General features: G+C 42.7%; 1 protein-coding gene across 3 annotated transcripts in view; it reads left to right on the top strand.

The window, feature by feature from the left end:
- The first annotated feature begins 1,724 nt into the window (after positions 1-1,724).
- Positions 1,725-13,070, top strand: part of ACVR2A (activin A receptor type 2A) — an 84,453-nt gene continuing 73,107 nt past the window's right edge. The window contains exons 1-2 of one of the 3 annotated variants that reach the window (XM_040971545.1): positions 1,725-1,982; positions 2,369-2,503. In XM_040971545.1, coding sequence (XP_040827479.1) covers positions 2,449-2,503 — 55 coding nt within the window. In that variant the 5' untranslated portion in view covers positions 1,725-1,982; positions 2,369-2,448. Of the gene's footprint in view, positions 2,504-13,070 lie in introns of all 3 variants that reach the window. The other 2 variants (XM_040971546.1, XM_040971544.1) reach the window with 2 other exon arrangements.

The raw sequence follows: 13,070 nt of genomic DNA on the forward strand, positions 1-13,070 counted from the left end.
ATTTTCAATTCTATTACTTGTTATTCCAGTTATTCCACTTACACTGCTTTCGGAATTCCACAAATATTGCAATGATGCAGAGATAAGACAGTGGGGCCCCATCTAGGGTACAACCACCATGAAACTCCTGAATGAACTGAAATGTTCAGTGGTTTCAAATTAAAATGCATTCTTTCAGTCCACAACCACAAGTGACAACTCTCAATTCCCATATATTCCTCTGATAAGCTGACACAGCCAGGAAAACTACAGAGCATTGTGCACCATATCAAATTCTGAGTACCAGTAGGTGAGAATGGAAATCTTGGAGAGAGCTTAAAGAGCTCCAGTGATTATTAATAACCCTGACAAGTTGTAGAAAAGGGCAGATAGTTACAGGATGAACTTAATAGGCAGAGATAGCCATTTAAAGAAAGAAAAGAGCAAAATACTCCAAATGCCAGTGAGAAGGCTTGGGTTTATGAAAAAAAAATGTGGGAATCAGTAAATCATAAGCAAAAAGTGCATTAGCCACATGATTAGTTTCTTACTTAAAAACCAAACATTTCTGCATGAAATGCAAAGGCGCTGTATTTAAGAAAAAAGGCAGTCACCCCTTAAAATAATTTGTTTAATTATTTATTAATCATGTACTAGATGCTTCTGGGTACTGGGATAGAATATGGGAAAGAAAGGGGGGGGGAAGGACATATCTAAGCTCCGCGGAGCTCACCACAGCTGGTACCTTTAATAGCCTTTCGTTTACGTTCTGCAGCCAACTTCAAATATAGTAAATACCCTGGGCTTGGGCTCCTTGAGGTAGGGATCCTATTTTTATAGTTTGGATCCCATTCCGTGCCTAGGACAGCACCTTGTAAGCAATCAACAAGGATTAAGGGGTAAAAATAGGCCCTAAACGAGCTAAAATTTGAAACCGTAAACACTGGTCTATCAGATCTGTCGATCGAAACCCCCAGGTTTTTTTTTTCTCCCCCCCTTCAACGTGTGGCGAATATTTACGAACCTATTACGTGCAGAACAGTTTCAAGCACAATGCTTTGTGCAGAAAGGCAGGGTGGGAAGGGAGTGAAATCGCACACGGCGATAATTGGCGTAGGTATCCAGACCGGGTGGTCAGCCCTGCCTCCGGGAGTTTTTTTTTTCTCTCTCTGTTTTAGCTCAAAAGACAAAACGCTTCTGTGCGAGCCTCATTGGTGGCACGCCGCGCGAGGGCTGGGAGCGCCGACAGCAGCTCGCGCGCCCGGCGGACCGGCTGCCATCCGCGGGCTCCGCCGAGCCGGCTCTCGGCAAGCTCGGAGCCGACGAGGCGTCGCCCCTGGGCGGGATCCCAGGGAGCAGTGCCCGGGTCCGCGTCCTGCCGGACTCCCGCCCTGTCTCTTCAGGCCCCCCGCGATCGGGAAGCCGGACGCGTGCGTGCCCGGTGCCATCCAGTCGTCCCCAGCTTCGGGGACACCGCGAGGCCGCTCGCGCCCCTTTGTCGAGGGCTTCCCTCGCCCGAGCAGGCCGGACGCCGAGGCCTCGCGGCGTCGAGCCTCCGTCCGCCCCGCCTCCTCGCCATCCCTCCGGCCCCGCCCTCACTCTCGGCCCTCCCACCCCCGAGCCCGCCGCGCTTCCCCGACAATCTCCTCGCGCTCCCGGCCCGGCACGCGCGCTGCGCCCGGCCGCCGCCACCGCCGCCGCCGCCACAGCCGCCACAGCCGCCGCCGAGCGTTCCTCCGCTGCCTGGCTTCCAGCTTCGGGCCGGAACCGGAAGTCTGGGGGGCGGGGCCGGCGGAGGCCAGGAGACCGAAAACGCGGCCGGGCCCCGGAGCCCGGAGCCGGAGCCAGAGCCTGGACCAGAACTTGGCCGCCGCCTGCAGCGCAGCCGCCGCCGCCGCCGCCGCCTCCTGCCGCCCCGAGCCGCGCCGCTGCTGCCTCGGTCGCCGCCGCCACCACGAGCCCGGTCGCCAGTGGTCCGCGGACTTTAGGTGTCCGGGTTGAAGGTCGGTCCGGACGTCGGACCCAGCTCGGTTGCCGGACTGTCCGGGCGGCAGTGGACGCCGCCGCCGCCGCCGCCGCCTTCTCGTAGCCTCAGCCTGGCGTTTTGTTCCGAGAGACCCGAGAGGCGAGCGCAGCTGACAGTGATTTTGACAGTGATTTAAACCCGCTTTTGTTGTTGTTGCTTTTCGTTGTTTGATTTTGTGTGCTGTGCGTGTGTGTGGCGGTTTTTCCCCCCTCCCGTGGTGCATTTTTTTTTATTATTATTGTTGTGCTCTTTTTTCCTCTCTCTCTCTTTTTTTTTTTTAAACCGTGAACATTATCATTATTATTTTTTTTTTTCCTGCTCGGGGCTTCCGACTATGTTTTATGACGGTTGATTTTACACCAGGAGGTTTGTCTCCGAGGAAGACCCAGGGGACTGGCTATCTAGCGAGAACTTGCTACGGCTCTCCCCAGCGCCTCGGGAAAATGGGAGCTGCTGCAAAGTTGGCGTTCGCCGTCTTTCTTATCTCTTGTTCTTCAGGTAGGTGTTGGCGGCGCGGCGCGATCGTGGTCGGGTGGGAGAGCTCCCGCCGAGCCGCGGGGAGGCTCGCCCGCACCCCCCCGAGTCCCTCGGCTGCCACCCCCAGGTCTGATTGGGGATCCGGAAAAACCTCCATGAAATCCTGCTGCGTGTGGAGTCGGCTCGGCCAGCTGATAACAGTGGAGTGTTGTGTTGTTGTGAAAGTGAGAAAGTCATGGTCTGTGGCCATAACGCTGGATGACAGCGCTGGCTGACTTGCAAGTGAAGCCGCAGATACCACAAGGGGACAATTTCTGCAAAGCTTCAGCATGCCGAAATGCCGCTGACTGCAAGGCTCCCCGCCAACCCTTAAACAGGGGTGGTTTACTGTGTTTTTTTTTGGGGGGGGGGGGTTTCGTCTTTTCTCTGGGGCTACAGCGAGGACTGGCACGATCTAGCCCGTGGCTTGCTTACATGTTCGCTGGCGAGAAACAATGCACCCTGCCACATTGTAATCTGGGGCTGCCCTCACGTTTTCTCCAACTTGGCTGTTCAGCGGTGTTAAAAATAGTTGTAGTTGTTGTTGTTGGAGCCTCGACTGTGACCCAGGACTGGAGCGGATGGGTCGTTGGTAATGTGCTGCTGGCTTTCGACCACCATTTGTGTGCTGCGTGCGTGCACACATTTTGCTTACCTACGGAATACTTCTCTGATGCGCTTTGTATTGAAGCATTGTTTTCGGTATAGCACGGCCCGTGTGAATTTTTTTTTTTTTTTTTTTAATTTGCTACTAAATGTGTGAGACTCAGGAAACTAGGTTTTAGCTCAGGACTCTCCTGGCCTTGTTACCTTTGAAATGTGGGTATTGCGAGGACGTTGGATGGTTGCAACCAGTGGTTGAAGAAAGTGGTCTTTTGTATTTGAAATCCCATACATGGGTGCAGCAGCATCTAGCTCAAAGGTGTGCAGACAGACATGGCAGAAGAGAGAGTTCCACAGATGAAACGATGCAAAGTCACAGCGAATCTGTTCAGCTTAATATTCAATATCCACTTGCTAGGTTGTGAAGTAGAATCGTGTGTGTGTGTGTGTGTGTGTGTGTGTGTGGTGTGTGTGTGTGTCTGAAGGGAGGAAGGAAGAATTGACAGGTTGCCTAGCTATGTCTTTATCTCCTTTGCCATAGGGAAATTAGAGGGGTGGTAGTCTTTTCTTTGTGTACCTCTGGTGTGTGTGTGTGTGTGTGTGTGTGTGTGTGTGTGTGTGTGTGTCTTCCCAACCCCTCCCCCTCTAATAGAATCTGTTGTAATGTATAGAATTTTGCTGAATGGTACATTTCCTTGTGGTTATTAAATGGATAGAGTCTAGTCTTATGTCTGTAGTGGTATTGATCAGTTCCGGGTGGGCTGAATGTGTTGTGAAATGGCGATCATTGCCAGAGATTAACCAAAAGAATCATGTCTGTTTAAATGGAAGAAGAAACACGCTTAAGGATTCTTTCTGTGCATGGTTTGCGGAGGACACGAAACAATGGTGTGTCTGAAATGAATGAAGGCCTTGCTAGCATTAAATCTCTTGGTTTTGTGGGATGACTTGGCCTTGTACTTTTTTCATCTTGCTCCGCCGTCTCTCTGGTTCTCGCTGGCGAAGGCTTGCTCAGGTTCCCTTTTCTGATCTGTTGCCCTTGAGGAAGAGGGGCATCATGGCCACTGACCAAGGAATTGTGGACCTGATTTCCTCCCAAAGCCTCCTGAGCCACACTAATTGGTGAAAGGAGGTTATTCTTGAGCAGTTGCAAGGTATTACTTCTGGAAAAGCAGGTTGTAGCTACAGATCTAAACTGCTTCCTCTGCTGGGTCTGGGAGTAAAAAGATCTGAATTTCTTGTTAGGGTTATTTTCCCCAGGTCAGGAGGTTAGTAATTAGAATTTGGGCGATAATGATATTGCTGCTATACAGCATGTAGGTAGCCATTTCATTTATATTAAGCTAATGTAAGTATTGTCCTAGGTTTTTTTTTTTAATAGAAATAACCTTGCTTGAACTAAAATCTGTGTTTCTATAGAAAAAACAGTTGTACTTATCTTAAAAGGTTGAATCTCTACATGAACATTGTTAGTATTTGGTCTCTTTTTATAAGGACTTTGTTATGAATCAAGTGCACTTTCAAAAAAATGGATAATTGTGTTTGTTCTAATTGATTTTTCTTTGTAATTTGTAATTTGGCATGCTGGAAGCACGAGGGTGGCTATTTTTATGAGAATTAAAAAATTTATCAAGTTGCCTGCTTTCCGTCTGTGGATATTTGATTCCAACTCAAGTGGTCCTAGCAAGAAAGCACAGTTTAGCGCAGGTACATAGGGTGGGTGCTTGCTGTGTGCAGGTTGATTTTTTGTTTTAGTTTATCTCATGGCATGTATTGTGGAGCGTGATTATGGCGATTGTTCTTACAGCCTGTGGCCAACTGTGTCATGTCCTTCTCGCAGTTCACGGGAAACATTCAGAGTTATGCTCTCATCCTGGCATGCTTTCAGAGTCCCTTTGATTTTGATTGTTTTTTTTTTTTTTTCATTTCTTTTATCCCCCTCAGATTGTATTTCCAAACACATAATCTCCTTCTCAGTTTTTTTTTTCTTCTGAAAGTATCATGGTTAATTTGTATCTTTTCTCACAGATTGTTAAAATGTGAAGATGAGTTGAATACTTGTCCTGGTACTTGGATTTATCCTACCTAGTGTGATGTAGCTGCTATGGCATTTGAGTTGCATTGAAGTAAGCTAAAAATTCTGATTCCTTTGGATTGTATGGGAGCTGGTGGAGTCACGGTCATTGTGTTTGTTGAAATAAGATGGAAATGGAGTGATTCTATTACATCTTCTTCAATTCAACCAGGCAATACTGTGTGTGTCTGTCAGTGAGTGTGTGTGGCTGGAGGAAGAGTTGGCAGTACAGACTCTCTGAACAAGCTAACAAGTGGTAGATGGTAAACGATATTTTTTTCTAAAGGCAGACTGTTTTAAATTCAGATATAATAGCAGGGCTTCTGCCAAGTGTCCTACAGTTCTCAGGACAGTCTGCCCCAACCCGGGAGCTCTGGGCTGAGGAAGTCTGCAGTGTGGAGGTGGTGGGGAGAGCAGCTCCGAGCCCCTCCTGAGCCCCTGCCAGTCATCGAGATTTCGATGATCTCCACGTGACCTTGAGTTGAAAGTTTTTATTATCTTTTGAAATTAGAATATGATTAGGATAGGCAAACACAGTAGGTGTGTGGCTTATTTATATGGTTATATATTAATAAAAATATTCTTTATGACTTAGGTATAAACCCTCCAGTCGTCTTGATAGAATACTCAGGAAAATTACATATTCTTGGATATGATGAGTGATACCAGTGTATCAAATTTAGTGTTTACTTTTGATCCAGTATTCTTTGTGTCATAATAATTTTAAGGATATGTATTTTTTAATCCTTGTTGATATCAATGGACTGTATGGTGTGTGTGAGAGAGAGAGATTTGGTGGTTGAAAGTTTTCCTAGTATCATGGAAGAATGTATTCACTGTTAGTATATTCCCTGCGTGGTTTCAGGGTATCAGTTTGATTTTTTTGTTTTTAAAAAAACATGATTATTTCCTTTGTCAAGTTAACTTTAATTTTAAGGAACTTTTACAGAGATTTCTTAGTTAAATGAATCTCTTGGGATTCAGGTGCTGGATTTGGTTCCTACTCAGCTGATTTAGGATATACTAAGTGATAATCTGTGGTCTGTTATAAGACTTTTATCCTTTTGAAGGTTAAATCTTGACCATAATGTGTGCCTGGTTTGTTTTGAAATGTAGTTTTCTGGAAATTAGCTCAACCAGCCATGATAAGAATTACAGTAAAACTTTTAGCAATATAAGCAGCACTGCACCATTGAGAAAAAGAATTCTCAAGTCACGCCCACAAAACTATGCAAATGAGCCTCACGTGGTCGCTGTAGCACACCTCCTCAGAGCTGCCTGTGATACTACTGACACTGTCACCTTTCAGTCCACCAGACTCCCTGTTCCTGTGCGGTGACGCATTGTGCAGTGGGCTGAGATTTTAGTAATGTCTAAGCTGCTCCAGATTCTAAGTTTTATTTGTTGCAGTTTTGCTAAGTTCCCTTTTTTCCCCTGATCTTTGATGTGTCTTGTAACTGATTTAAATGATTTAAATGTGATTCTTCAAGTTCTCTTCTGTCGCCACTTGTCCCTAGTGTCAGTAAGATCATAGATAGTCTTGGCAAGGTATAATAACGGGGTCAGTACTGGGGCATGCCTTTGCTTATTACTATATGTCCTGGAATATACCATAGTTTTGTTCTTTTTCATTTTAGTTCCTTTTTGATTTGTCTCCCGTTTTTATTCTATGCCCCACCCCTGTTGGATTTCTAAATAATATAGACTGCTAGGAAACCTGGTCATTGCTTAGTTTCAAGATAGCTTAATAAGGATGTTCACCTGTAGTTTAAATGTGAATTGAGTGGATTTAGGGTGCTTGATAGTTAAGTGAATAGGCTTTTCCTTATTTATTATATTTTTAAAATCTGCTGGTTTCTGGGCTGACTCTCTGTACTCTTTTTAACACACACACGTGTGTTCACACACACACAAATTGTGTTGCTTTCTTGGAATCTGTTAGCTTGAATTTTAAATAGCTCTTATTCCACTCTTAATATTTAGGTTTAAGTTTTCATTGCTCTAAAAGTGTATCCCTTATTATTATTCATTTATCATCTGTTTTAGGCCAAAAAATTTAACCAGACCTGAGAGTATATTTATTGCTACTGATAGGACCTCATTAGACTTCCTCTGTGGCAGATTTAATTCTGTTAGGTTATAACAGTCATGTCTAGACAGAACATTGATTTCAAATTGATTATTGAACATGAAAGTTCCAGGAATAGTGTATGGAGAAAGAAGGCAAGAAAACTCTTAGAGATAGAAATTGACTTTCCATCATTTTCCAACAAGATTTCTGTTAGTCTCTTTCAAAAATTCAGTGCATCTGTTGGTTAGGTTTTATTGAAGGAAGGGATCTAAAGAGATATATTGTTCATGAGTTGTTGGACTGGTGGGCTTAAGGGGAGAAAATAAGGAAATGTTCATGCATAGTGACCAAGAATGTGGTCATGGTGTGTGGTGGCCTGGCGTGTGCTGCCACTGTCTGGATTCTGTATGACTTTGCTTACCTCAGTTATATACTAACATTTTTAGCTAAGGCGAGCTAGTTCCCGGTCACTACTTCCTCTGTTTTCTAATCCATCCACACAGCTGCCAGAGTGACCTCATTAAAAAATAAATCTGAATATGCCATTCTTGCTTAAAACTTTTCACTGACTGAATCAAAAGCTTTAGAATGCTGGGCAGTGTCCATCATTTAGTTCTTGCCTGTTTTTTCGAGCCTCTTGTCATGTGGTTAAGAATGTGTACTCTGGAGATAGACTTCCTTGGTTTAAGTTCTGGCTTTATAACTTAGCCTTGGTCAAATTGCTTCACTTTTGGGCCTCAGTTTTCTTATCTGCACTTGGGCATATTACTAGTGCTTGCCTTGGAGAGTAGTTGGAAGATTAAATGGCATATACGCGCTTGGTACTCACCTCTGCACATGGGGAGCCTGCCTGCTCTATTCTAGCCAGCACTTGCAGTGTCCGGAATGATGCTGCCTGTGTTGTGTATCAGTGTGGCACCTTTGTGTGTTCTTCCTCAGTGCTGCTTGATTGTTTTTCAGAAACATCCTAAGTAAAAATGTACAATAAAAACTACATGCATTAAAAAACTGCACTGAAAAATAATAGGATTACTAGTTAATCCAAAAAAGAAAATGTGTGCTTGGTATAGGATGTAGATAAAATAGGGCTCTGGGAGAGAACGTGGACTTGACCTGAGTGAGGTCTTCTCTGTGCTGGTCTAGCTGGGTAAATTAAGCACACATGAAGACACTGAAACAAAATTGGATTTGGGGGAGTTTGGATTTTTTTTTTCATTTAGGAAAAATTTAATGGAGGAGGCAGATTTTGAAATTAGGGGGAAAAGTGCTGTTAGGTGGCTAAGAAGGATATTTATGTTAATTTGAAGGAAGAAAGCACAAAATATCATCAGGAATGCAGAAAGCATTTGAGAATAAACTTCACCATGATCTAAGGAAGATTGGGTTGGAGAAATTTTGGCTAAATCTATAGAATAGCTTATTCGTTGAAGAGATCTTTATAATTGCTTGAAGATTTAGGAGAGTTGAGAGGGATCAGTTCAGTTGAAAAGGAACTTGAAAAGTAATTTAAACCAGGGGAGGATAGGAGTGGATGTTGCAGATCTTGATGGAGAAACATAGATATGGACATAAACACACTTTGAAGATGAAGGATAGGATGGTTAAGAGATAATGGACCTGATGAAAATAGAGGTCTGAAGAGATTCACAGATAGAGATAGATTTAGAAGAGAAGCATGAATGATGGCACAGTCACGGATTTGGAAAAATCAACGTGTATTTGAGCATATTAGTACTATCTTACAGGGGCAGATATTCTGTGTGATGGCTGTGTCTCCATTGTGCTGTCTAGTTAAAAAATTTTAAGCATTAGTGGCTGAGTACATTATTTGTGCTTAAATAATAGTCATTCTAGTAATTCCAGAAATCATTCATATTGGGATCATCCAGCTTATACTCTTTGAAATCTGGGTGAAGTACTTGCTTTAACATGAATTATACTGCTCTGTAGAAGTAGGTTGAGATACGTTTATGGACTTAGTAAGTACTCATCATGGAGGAGCCTAAACCTTTCTTTGGTTTAGATAATAGCAGTTTTTTCTTTGGTTTCCTGTAGTCAATCTGGAAGTCATTTTATTGCCTAATGTTGCTGAAAAAAATAAATGTGAAGCGAGAAAGTATTGATTGGAAGGTCTGGCCACACATGGGGAGAATGTTTGACTTCTAAGAGATTATAATCAAATATATATATATATATAGTAATCAAATATATATAGTAATCAAATATATGTATAGTAATAAAAGTAAGTTAGCCTGTTTATAAAGTGTGGAGAGAGAGCTCTTCCTAGTTATAATTACTAATTCTAAAATTTGCCTTTTATGTAAATGAGGTCACAGTAAGATATCTGTTCTTTTCATCTTTACGACTGTGTTAAATCTAGCTTGTTCCAAGTCATTCAAGTGAAAGGGGTGTGGCAAGTTATTAGACCTTGCCAACTTGCTGATTCTCTGAGATTAATTTTTTAAATCTGTAAAGCAAGATGTATTAAATGGAACAATTTGTCACATAATACAGTAGTTATGCCAGAGAAGATGTTATGGATATTTGTTAGTTTTTAATCTAAGTTCATTTAAGAAGATGTGGAATGTAAAACATTTGAAAAATAAAAATTCAGTTCTTGAGAAAGCTTCGTTTCATAAGATATAGCATGTTAGAAATTTGAGTATAGATTCAGTTCATGGGAGATTTTAATTTTTTTTTAAAGATTTATTTATTTATTGGAAAGTCAGATATAAAGAGAAGAGGAGAGGCAGAGAGGAAGATCTTCCATCCGGTGATTCACTCCCCAAGTGAGCGCAACGGTCGATGCTATGCCAGTCCGAAGCCAGGATCCAGGAACTTCTTCCGGGTCTCTCACACGGGTGAATGGTCCCAAAGCTTTGGGCCATCCTCAACTGCTTTCCCAGGCCACAAGCAGGGAGCTGGATGGGAAGCGGGGCTGCTGGGATTAGAACTGGCGCCCATATGGGATCCCAGCGTGTTTGAGGCGAGGACTTTAGCCAGCCGCTAGGCCATGCCGCCGGGCCCAGAGATTTTAAATTTGCAGTTAAATTATTTGTCAGTTAATGTGAAATGATATTCTGATCACATGACCCAGACAAAGGAAATATCAATATAGGATGCCAGAGAGATATCAGGGGATATTTACAACATGCAGATATAATGATTTTTAAAAAGATTTATTTATTTTTGTTGGAAAGGCAGATATACAGAGAGGAGGAGAGACAGAGAGGAAGATCTTTCTTCTGATGGTTCGCTCCCCAAGTGACCGCTATGGCTGGACCTGAGCCAATCCAAAGCAAGGAGCCAGGGGCTTCTTCCGGGTCTCCCACATGGCTGCAGGGTCCCAAGTCTTTGGGCCATCCTCAACTGCTTTCCTAGGCCACAAGCAGGGAGCTGGGTGGGAAGCGGGACTACCGGGATTAGAACCTGCGCCCATATGGGATACTGGTGTATGCAAGGCGAGGACTTTAGCTGCTGCATTATTGCGCCAAGTCCAGATATGATGATTCTTTACAAGGAGTTCTTGAAAGTCTCGTTCTAGTGTGCATGAAAAAGAAATATTGTAATATAAATTTTATCTTTTGGCAAATTTGCCGATTTTCTTAGAAAGTTTCACTTGAGTGTTTTAAAACTTGTCATGTAGGACTAAACTTTTGAAAGAGAAATCTGTTTTTAGGTATCAAGCCCTTGAACTTTTCAGTGTAATTGTTCATGTTTGACATCAGTATTTTGAATGTGATACAATTTGGACTAAACCTTGAGTGAGTTGGTCATTCAAATTTCTGCTTTCCTACTGGCTGTTCTTTGAGCTTTGACAACCATTAAGACCTCTCTTCACTTAAATTAATGTGGATGAAATAGGTATTCATTCAACAAATAAATATCGAACCATTTGCTGGGTCCTTGTTCTAAGTGCTTGGAATGCAACATTGAACAAGCTGACATGATTATGCCCTTATGGAGAATGAAGTCATAAGGTTAGGATGAAATGAATAAAATAATTGCAAATTGTGACATATGTTACGATAGAAGTAAGAGTGCTGAGTGGATAACTGCCTCACATCATGTATTAACAATCTCTGAACTATTTGCTTTCTTTATCTACCTGCTTGTGACTTGTCCTTGCCACTATATTGTAAGCTAACGTAAGAGGATGTTTCTGATTTGTTCATTGTAGCACCACCAGAGCATAGCAGGACTGAAGAGGTAAGGCCATGGGTAGCAGCCTGTTACATCAATATAAACTAAAGCGAATGTCCCAGATCCCTTCTAGCTTGCACTTTTTTTGTGTTTTGAAGCTTGCCTGCATGTATTGGTCTTATTATGTTTTTTCCATTGCAGCATTTTTTTTTTCCTGGTCACCAATGTTTTTAAAAAATGTGCTGCTTACAAATATAAGAACTGTGGATATAATGTCCTCCACCCCCCAAAAATCTCTGAAGTATATGTAAAACATATAAGTTACTGAACTTTTAGGTTTTGTCCGTCTGCTAATTTATATTCTTAAGCATCCCTGTTTCTGAAATTGTACCTTCATTCCTTTTCAGATACCTATTTTTTTATATATTGTTTGCAAAATGTAATATTAGTGTGGTTGATGATTCAGAAGTTGAACTTAAACTATTTGTGTCTTAATGTTTAGCAATTTGATGTTTCTTTTTCTTTTTTTTTTTAATTTGGATGTTGTTACTAAGATCTTAAAGTCTGAAAGGACAAATAGTTATTACTTTGAAGTATTACTTTTATTCAGGGGTACAGTGTCTAACTCTAGGTAGCCAGCTTGCAATTTTTCTTTCATTTGAAGGGCAGATTTATAGAGAGAAGGAGAAACAGAGAGATCTTCCACTTGCTGCTTCACTCTCTGAAAGGCCGCAATGGCCAGAGCTGAGCTGTCTGAGGTCAGGGTCCCAAGGACTTGAGTTGTTGTCTGCTGCTTTCCCAGGCCATAAGCAGGCAGCTGGATCAAAAGTGGAGCAGCTGAGAAGTGAACTGGCATGCATGTGGGATGTGGGCACTGCGGGTGAAGGATCAGTCTGTTTTGCCACTGTGCCACTCTCAGCTTGAATCGTTTTGGAAAGATTTCAATTCTGTAGTATTGGTGGGGAAGTTATGCTTGGCACATGTCAGTCAGCTGGATCTTACATCAGAAGTTTGGTAGTTGCATCTTTGGCCAGGAAAAACTGCATTTTAACACATAGGTGAAACCATGGATACTGAGTTAAAAAAAAATGATGGTGGCTGCCTATTTTCTTTTGCCTCCATTTTGGAACCGTAGCTGTATTTCAGAAGCTATCTTCTATAAACGTGCGGTTCACCCTGCAAATAGTGTAGGCCATTTTATTATTATGTTAGAGTAGTTTTAGAGAAAGAGCTGTTTGGCCTTGGCATGTTGGCTCAGTGGCTAAATCCATGCAACTGCTGGGATCCTACCTGCTCCACTTCCCATCTAGGTCCCTACTTATGGTCCTGGAAAGCAGCAGAGAAAAGTCTTGAGCTCCTGCACCCATGTTGAAGACCTGAAAGAAATTCCTGCTTCCTGGCTTCAGATTGGCTCAGCTTCAGCCATTGCGGCCACTTGAGGAGCAAACCAGCAGATGGAAGATCTTTCTGTCTCTCAGTAAATCTGACCTACCTTTCCAATAAATAAATAAAAGAATAAATAAATCTTTAAAGCAAAAGGGCTGGTTATTAGGTTTTGTGTGTCTTGTTAGGGAATTCGTCCTTTAGGAGTAGTGAATAGAATTTGCTAATTATTTTTTATTTAAAATAAGACTTGCCATGAAATTGCTTATGAACAG

The sequence above is a fragment of the Ochotona curzoniae genome, unplaced genomic scaffold (assembly GCF_017591425.1).
Source record: "Ochotona curzoniae isolate NIBS_2020 unplaced genomic scaffold, NIBS_Ocur_1.0 contig_2210, whole genome shotgun sequence".
NCBI classification, from domain to species: domain Eukaryota; kingdom Metazoa; phylum Chordata; class Mammalia; order Lagomorpha; family Ochotonidae; genus Ochotona; species Ochotona curzoniae.